Consider the following 16,836-nt stretch of genomic DNA (forward strand, 5'->3'; position numbering starts at 1 on the left):
CATGAAATCCACTTAGAGGATTTGATCACCACCCTTTTTTTTTTTTTAAGTAATGAGAGAGGAGTGAAGAAAAGTGGAAAGAAATAGGAAAAGATCAGAGTTCATTATGCTTGAAACATTAAACACTGGTTATAAAAACTTTGTTTTCAACTGAGACCCAGTTTGTAGGTTTTTGTGGGTTAGGCTATCAAATAAAATGCTACCTCTTACTGTGGGTCCTAGTCAAAAAAAAAAAAAAAAAAAGAGTTTGAAAACCATCGCTGTAGGCCAAAAGAGACTAGCAGTAATGCTGGCTATAGGGGGATAAAAGAGATGAAGATCAGTAGGAATATTGCACCATGGACAAATAGTTATGAGGGACAAGGGAGAAAAGAGCAAGTCAAAATAACTCCTAAGCTCCAAAAACACTCAGGGATGCTTTGATGGATAATTCAGCATTGTTAACTCCACATTCGGTTTCTTCCAACTTACTTTTTCAAACTGGTCTCCTCTTTCTCTCCTCCCAACCTGTGCCTCTGAGGAAAACCTCCTTTCCAACCCAGGTATCCAGGATGCATGGTGATAAACTAAACTGCACCTTATACACAGAGAATGCTTACTGCTCAATGTCTATAATACAGTGCCTAGAGATCTCAACACTGTGGTAATCCTTCACTCTTGTAACAAGACTGTCCTGTGAAATTCAATTCTGATAATAACTCAAGAAAAAACTTGAAATGAGACATAATTTGCAGGCCTTTAACAAAACATCTTAAAGTGATGGGTTTTTAACATTAATCCTTCCCATGATGTTCCTATTTAATGTTTCTAAAATAGTGTTATTCAAACCTGTGACTACAGCAAAACTATTTTTATGTGCCTTTTCTCAAGTTCTGCCAAAATGGTTATTCACATTAAGAAATTCTAAATGAAAAGCATAGATAGGACGTATATGTTATGGGGGTGGCAGACTTTAATTAGAAAACATACTGCCAGTACATATCAAAGCACCAGTGGCAACTGCTTCCCTGGGCTCTAACACACCATAAATAGCTTAAAGAACCCTCAAAATATCCAGTTACCCTTCCCCTTCTCATAGCTCTGCATTGATCAATAGCATACATTTCCTACAAGGTTCACACCACCTCTCTGTTCACATATCAAAAAAAAAAAAAAAAAAAGTTTGTAAAATGGAGTAAAAAAGGGACAGAACTGAGTCTAAATACACTTTGATACACTTCAGCCTAAGTGAAACTCATCAAACCCCTACAAGGAAAGGAGAGATTAGTTCTGCTTTAATACAAATAGGGAACAACGAAAAAATGGATTTGTAAAGGTCACAGAACTAAGTAGTAGGAAAGTTCTGTCTCTCACCAAGACTCTTCTGATTCCAAATCCAACACTCTTCCCACACTGCGTCAGTCAACAGCAAGTAATGAAGAATCTACTCTTCGGTATCTCTGGTCCAAAATAGCCATGCTTATTTTCAGTCCTCTGTGACAAAAGACCCAGCTGCCAGAACTAGACTACCTGCTTGATCCCACTCTGGAGACAAGCTAAAGACAAGATCAGAAAAGAACAGCAAAAGTGAGGAGGCAGCAGTTCAGTCAGCAAGTCCACGTGAAGATGGCCAAGGAAGAATCCAGGACAAACAATCATGCGTGCACCTAAGATGAAAGCAGGGTAAGGCAGTAGTCACCAGGCAGGCAGATAGTCAGGGCCCTCAAAAACAAACAATGAAAGGCTTACTAGTGCCGGACAACATTCTAGGTGCTGGAAGTATTAAACAACACAATGTCCCTGCCTTCAAAAGGTTTAAACTAGTAAGAAAGTTAGATAAATGATGATGAAGTGCTAAAAATACCTACTAGACGCCCAAAGTGCAAGGGCGGTTGCAAGAAGGGGGAGGTAAGGAGTGGTAACAGGATGGAGAAAGAATTAACAAAATCTCTAATGAGGAGGAACCCACTTGTTCATATAAGATAGAGCAAGATGGTTTCTGGAATAGCTTATAGTAGTCACTCCACCACCATATACTATATGACCCCATTTATGTAAAATTTCCAAAACAGGCAAATGCATAGAGATGGGAAGTAGACTAGAAGTTACCCAGAGCTGGGTGAGCTGAGGGAAAATGAGGAGCATGAACTCATTTGTTATGGTTTAGATGTGAGATGTCCCCCAAAAGCTCAGGTGTGAGACAATGCAAGAAAGTTCAGAGGAGAAATGATTGGGTTTTGAGAGACTTAACCCAATCAGTGAATTAATCCCCTGATAGGGATTAACTGAGTGGTAACTGAAGGCTGGCAGGATGTGGCAGGAAGTAGGCGTTGGGGGCGTGGCTTTGAAGTACATATTTTGTACCTGGAGAGTGGAGCATGTCTGCTTCCCTATCATGGTGTAAAACACTTTCCTTTGCCGCGCTCTTTGCCACGCTCTTCTCTTGTGATGCTCAGCTTCACCTGCAGCCCTGAGGAACAGTGTTGGACTTCTATGGACTGAGACCTCTGAAACTGTTAGTCCCTAAATAAACCTTTCCTTCCCTAAAATTGTACTAGTCAGGTCCTTTAGTCTCAGTAGTCAAAAAGCTGACTAAAACATCATTTTAAGGGAATAAGCTTTCTTTTGAAGATGATGAAAGTGCTTTATAATTGATTGTAGTGGTGGTTAGACTACTCTTGCAAATATACTAAGAACTAAATTAAATACTTTTAGAGGGCAAATTGGATGCTACGTGTCTTATATCGCAATAAAGCTGTGATAAATGTATCACTGTATGGTTGTATGTTCTCATACAAGTTTGAACAAAAATTGCAACTGGTTTTATTATTGACCCTAAGAAGCCATTTGAGACTGGGATAAGTCAGCACAGTAAGTGTACAAGACTCGGAGCTGCCTGGAACAAGACCCGAGCTATGGTTGCACCACTTGTCAACTGGGTACACCACCTCAGCCTCAACATCCTCAGCTATAAACTAAAAACAACATCTTCCCTGCAAGGTGAGAAATAATTATGTAGCCTACCTCAAGTGTTCCATATTGCTATTGCTTCTAAATACTAGTGCAATCACACACATTTCAGTCAACAGTGAACTGCATATGCAATGGTATACATCATAGGGCCTAAATATGTAATAGGCTATACCATCTAGTTCAAGTACACTCTATGATGCTCACACAATGAAATCTAACAAAGCACTTCTCAGAACACACTCCTGTTGTTAAGCAATGAATAACTATATGTGAACAAATGTTATCCAGAACATTTTACATAAATATCCTTTTCTTAGATACAATTCAGAGGGAAACATAAACACTCTAATTTCTTAAATCGATCGTGTCAAGGTCTATGTCTCATTCACCTTTACGTGCACACCTTATCCAGGTGCCAAAGACAGCACTTTGGTACCAGGGATGCTAACATCTTGAGTGCTTAGTATGATGCAGGCACCCTGCTTCATGCTGAATACATAGTGAAGCTGAATTCCTAGACCTGGTCAAATGAATGCAGTGCTTTTACCTCTATGTTATGTTTACATATTGTGATATTATTGTTTATTTGGGCTTTAACCATGAATTACATTCAAAAATGCATTTCTCAGAAAAACTAAACTAAAAATGCTAGTATCTGTATTACTAGTTTCTGTAATGGTGCTTTAAGGTATTAATTACCTATGAGAGACTCTATTATTAACAATATGAAGAACATACACATCCAAGTCATGTCTGGTTCTCACTTTTAAACAAAATTTCTGAAATATATGCATATTTTAGTCTGCTTTACTTTAATTAGCAACTACGTATTTCTGAAAAGTTGACACATCTCTAGAAATTTTTTCCTACCTCTTTTTGAAGTGTGCAATTCATCCCCAAAGAATGAGAGCTGATTTGAATGATTCAAAGTTGACTAACATTTGTAATTAAATGAAATTTTTAAATTAACATATTGACTATTCCCTTTCTCAACTTAAAGGCAACAACTTAATGTCTTTTGTCAGTACTCCCTCATTTTAGCATAATAAACAGTACATTCCCAATACATCAGTTTTTAGCAATTCCAAAAGAGTTAACACAGCACACACCATGAGCATCATGTGTTAGTTTACATTCTTAACAAAAGAAACATGGAGGATAACCTTACCATATCATCCGTCAGTGTCCTAATATTTAAATGCTGCAAATAAAAAAAAAAAAATCAATGAGTAATTTATAACAGCTTTTTATTTTAGCTAATAGATGACATTTGAAATTGTACAATACTAACTTGAAGGTAATTAAATTCCTGACAGTCTATTAAAAATGCATTATATATTGCTTTAATCTCTTTCTCAAAAAAAGATGGACAAAAGTGACTATGCACACAGTAGTTTCAAACATTTTCCAAAATTTCTTGGTTTTGTGAACCTCACAAATTAGAAACCTGTGTACAATATATTTCCCAATTAATCATATTAATAACCACTAAATATACAGACAGAACATGGTTGAGATAAAGATTTAAATACGATTTTCAGAAAATTTCGTATTATAGAACACTGAAACTTTTAATTTACCATTAGTATGCAGCATAATAGACAATGAAGTACTTTGCTGGCTTAATTAAACAATTCTAGTAACAAAGAAGAAATGTGCTCAAATAACTATTCAAATCTTTAACATCAGTTTGATTTATCACCAGGGGTGAAGGTAGACACTTTTCAATTTCACTGCTAGCTTTTTTGAGAACCCTTTTGCTGATTTTCTTGGTAGACAAACATAAGACCACTTTAGAAAGTGAATAAATCAGTTTTCCACAAAGCATAGTTCAAAAGAAAAAAATATTTAGGGAAAAAATCTATTTTATAAATCTAGGAGTAGAGAAAAATTTTATACTTAAGTAGCTATAATCTATTACCAGTTTTCCTTCCTCTTATTCATTGGAGTATCAGATTTTTCAAAGAGCACAAAAAGGATCAAATATTTTCTAAATGGGAAATCAGGTCTATTCCTTCATAATTATAGAAGGACAGGAGCTAATGATCATCATCTAACATAGTCAGTAGCATGTTGTTATTTAAATTCAACATTTATGAAATGGAATGAAATTTGTCATTCATGTTTGTACAATGAATTATCTCTATGTTCATGACTCTACCTCAATGACAAGCCCAAATAAAAATCTGTACAGTATAAATCACTACTACAAATTCTCTTCTTTCACCAAGATGTTCCTTCTTTGAACACAAAGGAAGTAAAGTAAGGCAAAGAACCTGAAATGAACTTTATATACACCAAAGAGAATGTACCTAATTAATGACATTAGCCACACCCACTCTGATATGGGAATAAAGAAATAACAACATGGAACTGATTATGTGTGTCTAACGCCAGACTATAGAATTTGCTTTTTTATCAATACTATTTTCGGCCTTTGAAATGAACAAATATGCACAGTAGTCCTTCAGAGAGGGCATTATCCTTAGCAAGACTGAATTTCCTGAGGCACTTACAACCCATGTCACCCCAGAGGCCATTATCACAATTAAAGCCAAACCCACAGAATCTCAAATTGGAAGCAAGAAAATACCAACACAAAGGAAAATGCCTGCTCAGGGCTCCCTTTCCTGCCTCTGCCTGCACACTTACTCTATATGCCAATAAAGGTTTCCAGCCCATTGCATTTGGTTAACTACATGTCTCTTGTTACTCTACAATTGGAGGTTATCACCTCAATCACAACTCATCACTCCAGTAAGAGGTCATTTCAAGCTCCTGTGACAAAAGGAATGTAGCTAAGTTCTAACAATAGTATGCCAATGGTCTAATGTTTAAAAGGCAATGCCAAGGAACTCAAGTATAAAACTGACATCCTTCTTGAGTATAAGTGAAAATATTTACACTAATGAAATATTCCCAAAGACCAATACAAATGAATTGCTTCATGGAAAATGCCATAAAAATGATGTTTAAAGGGGGGGAGCAATGAAAGAAAAAATTTTAAGAGAAATGAGAATAGGGCCCATACAAGATTTATGATACAAAAACTGCATACAAGTCACATATACGAAAATTAAAAATGAGGAGTTCAGTGGTAGAGGGCTTGCCTAGCAGCATTAATCCTCAGCATCATATAAACAAAATAAAGGCACTGTGTCCATCTACAACTAAAAATATATATTTAAAAAAAGAAAATAGAAAATGAAAATTACATAAAACCCAGAAGATGTAAACATCCAAGAGAAACATTTTTATACATCTTCAAAGACCTCAAACTGGACCATCTTTTAAATTAGAAAGGTACTCAACAATTTTCTGAAACAAGCAGTCACTCCTGTGTAACACTCCTGTGTTAAGACTCCATTTTTGTCACAGTTCAGGTTTATTTGTTTTCATTCTTAAACTATCTCACTCTATCTCACTGTGGGTCAAACCTCTAAGGGGATTCAATTAACTTGCTAAAGGCTTAATCTGTTTTTCAAGACTACTTTGGCACACAGAACTCCTGTTACAACTTACAGAGTACTACACGATATATTTCACACACACAAACACAAAAAGTGATAATCCCAACAGAATATAATGAAGGGGTAGCTAACAAGGAAAAAAGAAAACTCAAAGGGATGTAGGTGTGAAAAGTACAACAGTCTAAGGAAAAGAAAGTAAGAAGTACGGTCAAGTTCATTATTCCTTCTCTTCTGGAAAACACCTATCGATTCAACTGCCAACAGAAGCAAGTTAGGCCCGGAAATGATAGCAAATTCAAGGATCCAAGAAAAAACTGGAGGTATTGACTAACAGCAGGGAGAAAGCTAATCTGAGAAATTTCTTTCTATGTCAAAACAGAATACCTTTCAAGATTTAGCTGTCTGAAGAATAAAGCCCATATAGTTGCTTACACACAAGCGAACTTAAAGAAACCTAGTCCTGGGTCTGTGGCTTCTGGGAGTCATGGGTCCCGAGTGGAAGAATGGGAATCAGGTAGGGTTAGCAGGGGAGGAGCCCAGCAGAAGAGGCAGGGTAGTAGGGAGAGAGGCAGAGCCCAGAACTGAAGGGCATTCTGGGCCAAGGGTTGCAGGGGGTGGAGTAACACCCAGTGACTGACACTGAGGGGCAACCAGGGAGAAGGGGCCCAAGGCCTTCCTAAACCTGGAGACTCCCCTGGGTTAGGGCCTTCCTCTCTGCTGAAGGGATTAGAGTGGCTGGCAACACCTATCTTGCTACCAGTCAGAGTTCTTAGAACTTCAGCTATCAAAATGGGCAGAATTTTCCCTGATCTTATTGGTGGTACCCATCTGTTTTCTTGTTCAAACTGTGACACAATCCTAAACAACAGCTCAGAATTCATCTGTACTCTGTTCACAGGTACCATTGGTAGATGGTTTCTTTTTAACAAGGTAGTTAATTTGCAGTACAATGAAGTTCAAAATAGTGTCATGCTAACTGGCTACCTACCACATGATTGGAGCTGCAAAAACTTCAATACCACTGTTGCTATTATTTTTTTTTTCCTATGTTTACATCTTGGGGTAGAAGAGTCTATCTGCAGCTATATGGTGGGCTATGTGAAGAAAAAGTATCTGGGTTATTGGAGTGAAAAAGCATGGGCTTTTAAACTTATTTGGGGTTCATTTTCAAACTTAAAAGTTATTTCACTTGATATGTTAGCTTCAGAGAAGAGATTCAGTATCTGTGCCCAGTGCTAAAGACTAAGTGTTAGCATGGCTTCTGCTAGTCAGCGTGTCATATTCTTGTTGGTGATGATCCATAGCACCACAGCCCATTCTTCCTTGTCTTGACCCAAAGATGTCACCATTTCTAATTGTCACCACATAACATATTGATTGGAAACTTTTCCTAAAAAGGAATAGAACTGCTTAGTTTTGTTTTGTTTTGTTTTGTTTATCATGTAACTTAAGCAAGTAATATAAATAATAGCTTGGGGAAAAAACATTAAAAACATGCTAGTCTGAATAGATCTAAGCAGTAGTAAGTTCCACTAAAAACTGTAGTGGCCAAAAAAGTCTACTTCAAACATGAAGGAAAAAGAAATAAGCACTAACTACCTAGTGAAGCACAGAAGCACAAAGGCTATATTGAGTGGCAGCCTTCTGTAGGATGTTCAAATGTTAATATTAAATTCAAGTTTATCAATATAGAATTCACATTATCTCAAGGCCCTAATTATTTAGCTTATACACAAATAAAATGAAGACCACCCATTAAGTTGAAATGACTAAGAAGGAGCAAGAGAATGACCAATATAAAATCATCACACAATTCTGTGTGGTTTTGGCCATTTGTGATTTAAAACTATGAGGCTAACATTCTTAATTTTAAAAAGGAAAAAAAAAACTTATAACACAAAAATTATTGCTTTTATACTGGTGCTTGAGGTACTGTTTAAATGTCTGGTTAACCAAGACACTTAAGAAATGAAGTACTTCTGTTTTATAGCCACTAGCAATGGTCTTTACTATGCTCCAGCTGGAGAAAAGAGGAACTGCACACATCAATCCAGTTCATGAGTAGTATCTGCTGACAGTCACTCCAAGAAGGAAAATGTCATGATTATTAATGGAAGCAACCAGAAACACCCTTAAAAATAATAATATAATAGCAATATTTTGGGGTTATTTTGCCCACAAAGAAAAAAAATTAAGAACATATAGCTTTAGACATATTAACATGACTTTGTGACATTTAGTTATGCTACCTGGCCTATGACTCCATAGGTGCTATTAATGCTTTGTGGCATTAAGATAGAATAAAATGGTGACATTAAAATACACACAGTTCTGTCCACAGGACCACAGGGATGTGGCTGAGGTATGGTACTAACTAAAGGACATTGGGGCTCTTTTCCTAAGTCAGAAATTCACCCTTCTTCCTGTGGTCCTACACTCAACTTGCTAATTCTACTTTTCTCCCTAAAAAGTAAGGAGCACCATATATAGATGGGAAACAATGTTTTCTGCTAATGACAATTCCTAGGACAAATGGTCAAAAGGGTCACTGTGGAATTCAAAGAAAGAAAAAAAAAGAGTCTTTATAGATTTTTCCTCAATAGAAGATAGGAATGGGGAAGGGGATTAGAAACACAGAACATAGGCCTCTATATTCCCATTTAAGCAATGCATCAAAACTTTTTATTGAAAACAGTGTACACTGTCAAAAAATAGATTTAGAGCTTTCAGAGCACTGTGCTAAGTGATGCTGTGAATATCAAGAGGTATGAAGACAGAGTTACTCCCCCAACAACTTAGTTTGCAAATAAATAACAAAAACAGATAAATTACATAATATACAAAGCATACAAACCCCTGAGGCCAACATGCAATGAAAAAGCTATTCTCCAGGATTTTTAGCAAATTTTGTTTTCTTTCATTGGTTAGCACATGTGAACTACCAGATCTGTGAAGCAACAAATTTGTCCACTGATGTTATCAGGAACACACCACCACCAAGTGTCAACCTCATGGGCTTGGATTAATTTGTCATTGTCATCACAGCCAAGTATGATGATATTTTAAAATAATCTGCCAGACACAATTTAATTCAATTACATTTGCATCACTTAACTGGGTTGTTAGGAGGGATTCCCAACAGAAGGAAGCCTGCAAGAGGAAAGCCTCCAAACACACCTGATTCAGGTACAATTTTCATAAATCAATACCCTCTAGGCTAATTAGTTTTCAGTTTTTCAATGTGAACAAAAATCACACCAAGACTTACTTTGAAAGAAATAGATTACAAGGTTGGGCTCCCAAAATTCTGATGCAGTAGGCCTAGTGGGACTTAGGCACTCCGGTAGTGCTACGGAACCATACCCAGGACCACATGAAAAATTCTGTTCCAAAACTACACCTCTATCAATCATTAAACATTTCCTCAGACTGCTCATATATGAACTCCTCATCATATGGCTTACTTTAAAAGACAGATGTCCCTGAAACAAGCCATATGAAGGGTATAGAGAAGACATATAAGAAGATTTCAAAAAAGACAAGGAGTTGGTATATTTGGGATAGGCTTTACTGCTAAGAAATGACAGGCAGCAGTTAGTAGTTATAAGAGAATTAGACAAGCTTCTGGTATGTAGGAAGAATTATCAAGTGCATCATTTAATCAAATGGCCTATTTCTAGTAATATCATAAATATATATTTAGTACCTAAATATTGAAGATTATTTGTATCAAAGCATGATATGACACTATTTGATTAAAATAAGCAAATGACAGGTTATTGATATTATAAGGCCTAACCCCCCCACAAGCAGCTGCAAAAGCCCCACCCCTCTCTCTTGGAACCACACCTCGGCAATATGGCGCATATCCTGCTTCTCTTCTGAAGTGTCAGTTTCCCGCCAGCGAGGCCCCGCACCCAATCACTCTCCACTGCCCTGCCTCAATCCCCTAGCGACAAAGCTTGCCCAATCACCTACCGCCCTGTCCCATACCCTGGCCTATGAGACTTCTCTCCACTCTATAACAGTGTGCACATTCTCTGAATAAAGCGGAACTTCTCCGGTGGATGGACAGTTGGTGTCACCTCATTCTTTCAGTGGTGCCGAAACCCGGGAGAGACGGGCGCCTCTCTGGCTCTGTCTCTCTTCTTTGCGACACTGCTGCCGCTCCTCCCTCGTCCATCTTTCCTGGCACTGGCTCTCTTCACTCACCACCGGCTCATCCTTTTGGTAAGTCCCCAGCGGGGCGGAGGAGTCACTCTCATTTGGGCTATCGTGGGACTCTTGACCGTGATGCTCCGGCAACGTCCCAACGCCCAACGGGAAGGGAGGTCACACCCTGCCTAGGCCTTCAGGGCCACAGCGGTCTCCCGGGCCCCATAACACTCCAAAATCGGCATTTCCCTTAGACACTGCCAATCTTAACACACGACTCGATCCCGTCGCCCAGTTTCACTTTTAAAGACTCTCGGAAATTGACCTTCCTTTGCGCCACCCCTTCTCTCCACCGTTCCTCTTTGCTGTTCTCCTCCAGACCACGGGGTCTTCACAAACCCTGGTACCAGGTTCCTTCAGGCTCCAGGCTTTTGCCTCCCGAAGAGTGAGGGCCTGGGTGACGATCCACACCCTCCTCTTCTCCTGGTTCATTTTTGAACCACTCCGGGATTGATGAGACCTACCGGGGACGCCCTTTAGGATCTCTTCTCTCCCTACCAGCTGAAGGATTCACCTTTCTTTCTCCTTCTCTATCTCTTTCCCCTTTCTCTCCCCTCCCTGTCTCTCCTCCTCTCCTTTTCAGCAATGGGAACATCTTCTTCCTCCCCCTTGGGGGACTCCCCCTTTCAATGTCTCCTACAAAACCTTAGCACCCTGTCCCTCAAGCCAGAACTTCTCGTCAAATTTTGCACCCAGGATTGGCCTCACTATCCCCTAGACAATCAGAGTGTATGGACCCCCAAGGGTACACTAGATCCCAACATTCTTTGAGACCTCTCTAATTATTGCCAGCGCCAGGAAAAATGGAAGGAGATTCCCTACATCCAAGCTTTCCGCCTTCTAGCCCAACATCCCTCACTCTGCTCCACCTGCACTCCGTCTCAGGTCCTTTTAGCCTGCAAACCTCCCTCACCCCCCCCCCCCAGGCCTCAGAGACAGCCTTCGACCCTGCCGACGAACCTCCCCCTTATAGGCCCCCGCGCTTCCTCCTGCTGCTCCCTCCGCTACCCCAGTATCTTCCCCAACTTCCTCTCCGTCCCCACTTCCTCCCACCTCCGACCCTTTTAGTCCTCCCTTCACACGCTCCCGAGGGCCTTCCCCAACCCCCCTCGCTATTGCCCCTCTCCCTGAAGTGGCTGGCGCCAAGGGTATGGTCCGGGTCCATGTGCCATTTTCCCTGGCAGACCTGACACAATTAGAGAAGAAACTGGGTTCCTTCAGTACAGATCCCACCACTTACATCAGGGAGTTTCAATGGGTCCTCCAGGCTTACAGCCTAACACACCATGACATTTTCATGCTCCTGGCCAACACCCTCTTACCTGAAGAACGTCCCCGAGTCTGGGATGCTGCTCAAACCCATGCCAATGACACACACCGCACTGACCCCAACCACCCACCCGGCCCACATGCTGTCCCCAAACAAGACCCACACTGGGATTATAACACCGCCCAAGGAATCCAAGCCAGGGACCGTTTTGCCTCTTGCCTAGTTATGGGTCTTAAAAAGGCTGCCCGTAAGATCGTCAATTTCCTAAAAATTCAGGAAATTATCCAGAAGAAGGACGAAACCCCATCTGAATTCCTAAACAGGCTTACCCAGGTCCTCCAACAATACACCAACCTAGACCCCACCTCGGATGACGGCCGACATGTCCTTATGACGTATTTTTTTGGCCCAATCCTACCCTGACATTAAAGCCAAATTTAAAAAATTGGAACAGGGCCCAGCTACCTCTCAGACCGAGATCTTATCAGTGGCCTTCATAACCGGGAAGAGGAAAAGGAGCGCCGGAAGCAAACAGCTGATCAAGCCAATTTCCAAATGCTGGCTCAGATCATAACCCCCACCCCTACCCCACCCCACCCCACCCCACCCCCGGCATTCTCCTGCCACATCCAACTCCAAGCCTCCACCTGGGGCATGCTTTAAGTGTGGCAAAGAAGGACATTGGTCAAAAGCCTTTCCCTCTCCCAGGCAACCCACCACACCTCACCCAAAATGCCAAAAGAGGGGGCATTGGGATTCCGATTGCCCTTTCACCCAAAGGGGCGGATGGTCAAGTGGCTCCCAAGCACCGGGAACAAGGCAACCATCCATGGTAGGGTTGGCCGATGAGGACTGACGAGGCCTTGGTCCTCCCCGACCATGTCCATAACAAGAAGAGAACCCAGGGTCATTATTATGGTGGATGGCTGCCCCACCTCCTTCCTCCTGGACACCAGAGCCACCTTCTCGGTCTTGAGGGAGTTCCGGGGTCCCACCACACTTAGTACCTCTCCTATAGTCAGGGTAGGAGGAAAACAAATTTTCCCCCATAAAACTCCTCTCCTAACTTGCTTTATTCAAGGGAGTAATTTTTCTTTCTCCCACTCTTTCTTAGTTATGCCTCAATGCCCTGTCCCTCTCATGGGAAGGGATATCCTCTCCCTATTAAAGGTGTCTATCACCATACCATTTTCATCCTCCCCCACGATCCCCTTCCTTTTAGCCCTCCTTTCTGAAACCAACTTCAACTACCCATGAGGTCACCCTTCAGGAAGACTCTCAGTTACAACTTCCCAAGGATAAGCTCTCCCTCTTCCGTCTTCTCCATGATCTCTTCCACTCCAGCCCCCAATCACTGTCCCATTTTTTACAAACCTTCTTCTCACTTACCCCAGTGGATAAAACCCTACTCCACAGTATTTCCCTCTCTAGCACCGTTTGCCAGCGCACCAACTCCAACACTCCCCTCATACCTAAACCTTATCCCTCACACCAGGCCAGGGGCCACACCCCTGCGGCTGACTGGCAGGTCGATTTTACCAATATGCCCCCTGTAACCAATAAAAAGGCCTCCACCGTGGCTCACTCTCTCCTAACACAGATCATTCCCAGATTTGGAATGCCTATTTCCATCCAATCTGATAACGGACCAGAGTTCACAGCCCAAATAATCCAGGGAGTATCTAAATTCCTTCCACTCCCTTGGCACTACCACTGTCCCTACTGACCACAAGCATCAGGGAAAGTGGAAAGAACCAACAAAATGTTAAAAGATATTTTAACCAAACTGTCTCTAGAGCTGCACCGTGACTGGGTTCGTCTTCTACCCCTTGCCCTGCTTCGACTTAGAGCACTCCCGAAGAAACCCACCAACCTTTCCCCATTTGAGGTCATGTTTGGAAGGCCTCTCCTACCACCTGGCATCACAGCCATTCCAGGGCCCATACCATCCGCTATAGCCCTACCCTTACTCTCCCACTTCGGGCTGAACTATGGAAACATCAAGATTGGCTACTCCCAGACCCGTCAGCCACAAAAAATGATCTTATACTACACCCAGGCCAATTGGTCTTTCTCAGCCCCCCCAAACCCAAAGCCCCCCTAACTCCCAAATGGGAAGGACCATATCCCATCATCCTATGCACCCCAACAGCCGCTAAGCTTGCCACATCCAACAACCATGTAACACCATGGGTTCATATTTCTAGATTGAAGCCTTATACCGGGAACCCACCCTCAGCAGCCGTGGACCTTGACCAGCTACAGGACAAACCAATACACCACTCTTTTCAGTGCACCCCTCACCCCGCCAACCCTCTTAAGCTCCGTCTCTCCTGCTCCCCAACCCTCTCCCCAATTCAGGAAGAATGACTCCCCTCTTAAGCCTCCTTCTACTCCCTCTCTACCCAGAGGGTTCTCAAAAACCATCATTTGTCTGGAGATTTAAAGTGCATGAAATCTACACAGACAGGCAAACCAGTATCGCTCATCTTGTCTTCACAAAGGACTGCCCCCTGACAGGGTGTTCCTCAGCCATTGACATTCCCCTTTCCCTTACCTACTCCCAATTAACCCGTTGGTGCGCAGAAAAGCTATTTCTCCCCTACTTATGCGCTACCCATGACCAAACTCGGGCTTATTGCAACTGGTGGCCGGAAACCTATGGTGGATGTACTTACACGTCCTGCAGTATTCATGACCTTAACTCCACCAGTAGCCTCCTAAAGGGGCGCACCTGAAATTCAAATGACCTCTTTCTTCACATCCATGATCCCTGGAATCCCAAGTGGGCTTCCCCTCGTAGGTACGCTTTCTACTGAGGATGGTCCCCCAAACCCTGGGGCTTCTTCTCCATTTCTCGGGAATACGTCCCCGTACATGGAACTCTTTCCCTGGTTTCTGTCAACATCCAACACAAAGAGGAAGAGCTCTCCTCTGCCCTAGAACCACCCTCTCACTCCTCCACCAACTCCCCTGGGTCACCCATTTACACTTGGGTGCAGGTTCTCTCGAGACTCTCGCTGTTCTCAATCATTCCCTTCCTTCCTTCTCCCCTGGGAACTGTTTTCTCTGTGCTTTTCTTGCACGCCCGCTTCTAACCACCATTCCCCTGAACATCAACATCACATTCCAACTCTACCATCTCCACCCCCACAGCGGCCCCACCAGGAACCTTCTCCTGGTGTAATGGGACCCTTCTCACTCTTTTCCTACCTAACATCACTACCCCATGCCTCCTGGTCACTATCGTACCCCAACTTACTCTCTATACCTGCTCAGAGCTATATCATCTCCTCCACCCACCACACAGACAACGTCAGTTATCGGGGCCGGTCTCTCCGGGGGAGCTCTAGGACACACCCTGTGGGCAGTAAAGGACGTTAATGTCAAGCTTGAAGGAGCACTCACTTCCACCGCCGACTCACTCTCTTCCCTGCAACAGCAGGTAACCTCCTTGGCTAAGGTAGCCCTACAGAATCGCAGGGCATTAGGCTTACTCACTGCAGAGAAGGGCGGTACCTGTCTTTTCCTCAGAGAGAAATGTCGCTATTACGTTACTTAGCTTCTAACCTACAGACACACACGAGTTCTAACCCTCTCTCTGCCTTTATCCAAAACCCCCTCCTCACTTGGATGTGGCCCATTCTAGGTCCCTTAGCTGTTATCTTAGTGGCCTGTCTCTTCCTACCTTATATCGTGAAATTCATTCAAACCCAGGTGGGAAAAATCTCTAATCAAACCTTTAACTAGCTCTTACTCAGGAATTACCAGCTTCTAGCCACCGAGGACCCAACCAACTCCTCGCAAGAACATCTCACAAGCTGTTAAGATGACCACCCCTTCAGTCACCAGTGTCAGCTATTCCTGGAAACCCTTGCCGCGGATGCCTGGATGGTCACCCCCAGCGACTCCCTCTCCCAATGGGACGACCAGCTGCAAATTTTGTGGTTCCAAGGGACTTTCATGGACTTCTCTCCTGGTGAAGTGGCTGCATTTGGCCTTCTGTTATGGGGACTAATAAGTGGCCTGCTCCTCAACCCTCCCCCCTTGCCTCTACCTTCCTCACAACGACCCACTTCAGCAGGAAGTAGCCAGAGAAAGAACGACGACTCCATTCCCGTATATAGAGGAAAAAGGGAGGAATATAAGGCCTAACCCCCCACAAGCAGCTGCAAAAGCCCCACCCCCACCTTGGAACCACACCTCAGCAATATGGTGCATATCCTGCTTCTCTTCTGGCGTGTCAGTTTCCCGCCGGCGCAGCCCCGCACAAAATCACTCTCCACTGCCCTGCCTCAATCCCCTAGCGACAAAGCTTGCCCAATCACCTACCGCCCCGTCCTATACCCTGGCCTATGAGACTTCTCTCCACTCTATAAAAGTGTGCACATTCTCTGAATAAAACGGAACTTCTCCGGTGGACAGACAGTTGGTGTCTCCTCATTCTTTCAGATATGACAACGTTAAAGTTGAAGGGGAAGAAAGAATCAGTCTTTTCCTAATCATGATCTGTGACTGGTGATATGTTAAAGTGCTATTTGCATTTTTAAGTCCAAACCATTCCTTTTCACCAACAACTTATGAATACGTACTTTAACTTCATAACTTCTGGTCCATACACCTGTATGCTTAATGTCAACACCAATTATAAGGACCATAAAAATGTAAACTACTACACTTCTAATCATGACACTAAACTACCTAGAGAATCTAAGGGTCATTTCCCAGGGAATTACAAAACACACTGATGTGAAAATATTCTTCAAGGGCCCTGGATTTAACATCTCAGAAAGTTCCAAAAATAACACTGAATCTTTCCTACCTCTTAGGACAAGAGTGGAGCTGGCTCTTTGATAACAAAGAAAAACTTTTAAGTTGACTAACTCTTCATGTGGTTAGGGGCACTTTTTTACTCTTAGTGCAGAAAAA

General features: G+C 42.4%; 1 protein-coding gene across 6 annotated transcripts in view; it reads right to left on the bottom strand.

Annotated features, from left to right (window-relative positions):
- Diaph3 (diaphanous related formin 3) overlaps positions 1-16,836 on the bottom strand; it is a 545,588-nt gene that overhangs the window by 456,623 nt on the left and 72,129 nt on the right. For 5 of the 6 annotated variants that reach the window (XM_047553081.1, XM_047553085.1, XM_047553084.1 and 2 more), the window contains one exon: positions 4,121-4,153. The exons of the other annotated variant lie outside the window; for it this stretch is intronic. In XM_047553081.1, the coding sequence (XP_047409037.1) occupies positions 4,121-4,153 (33 nt within the window). The remainder of the gene's footprint in view (positions 1-4,120; positions 4,154-16,836) is intronic. 6 annotated transcript variants of the gene reach the window in all.

The sequence above is a fragment of the Sciurus carolinensis genome, chromosome 5, assembly GCF_902686445.1.
Source record: "Sciurus carolinensis chromosome 5, mSciCar1.2, whole genome shotgun sequence".
NCBI lineage: Eukaryota > Metazoa > Chordata > Mammalia > Rodentia > Sciuridae > Sciurus > Sciurus carolinensis.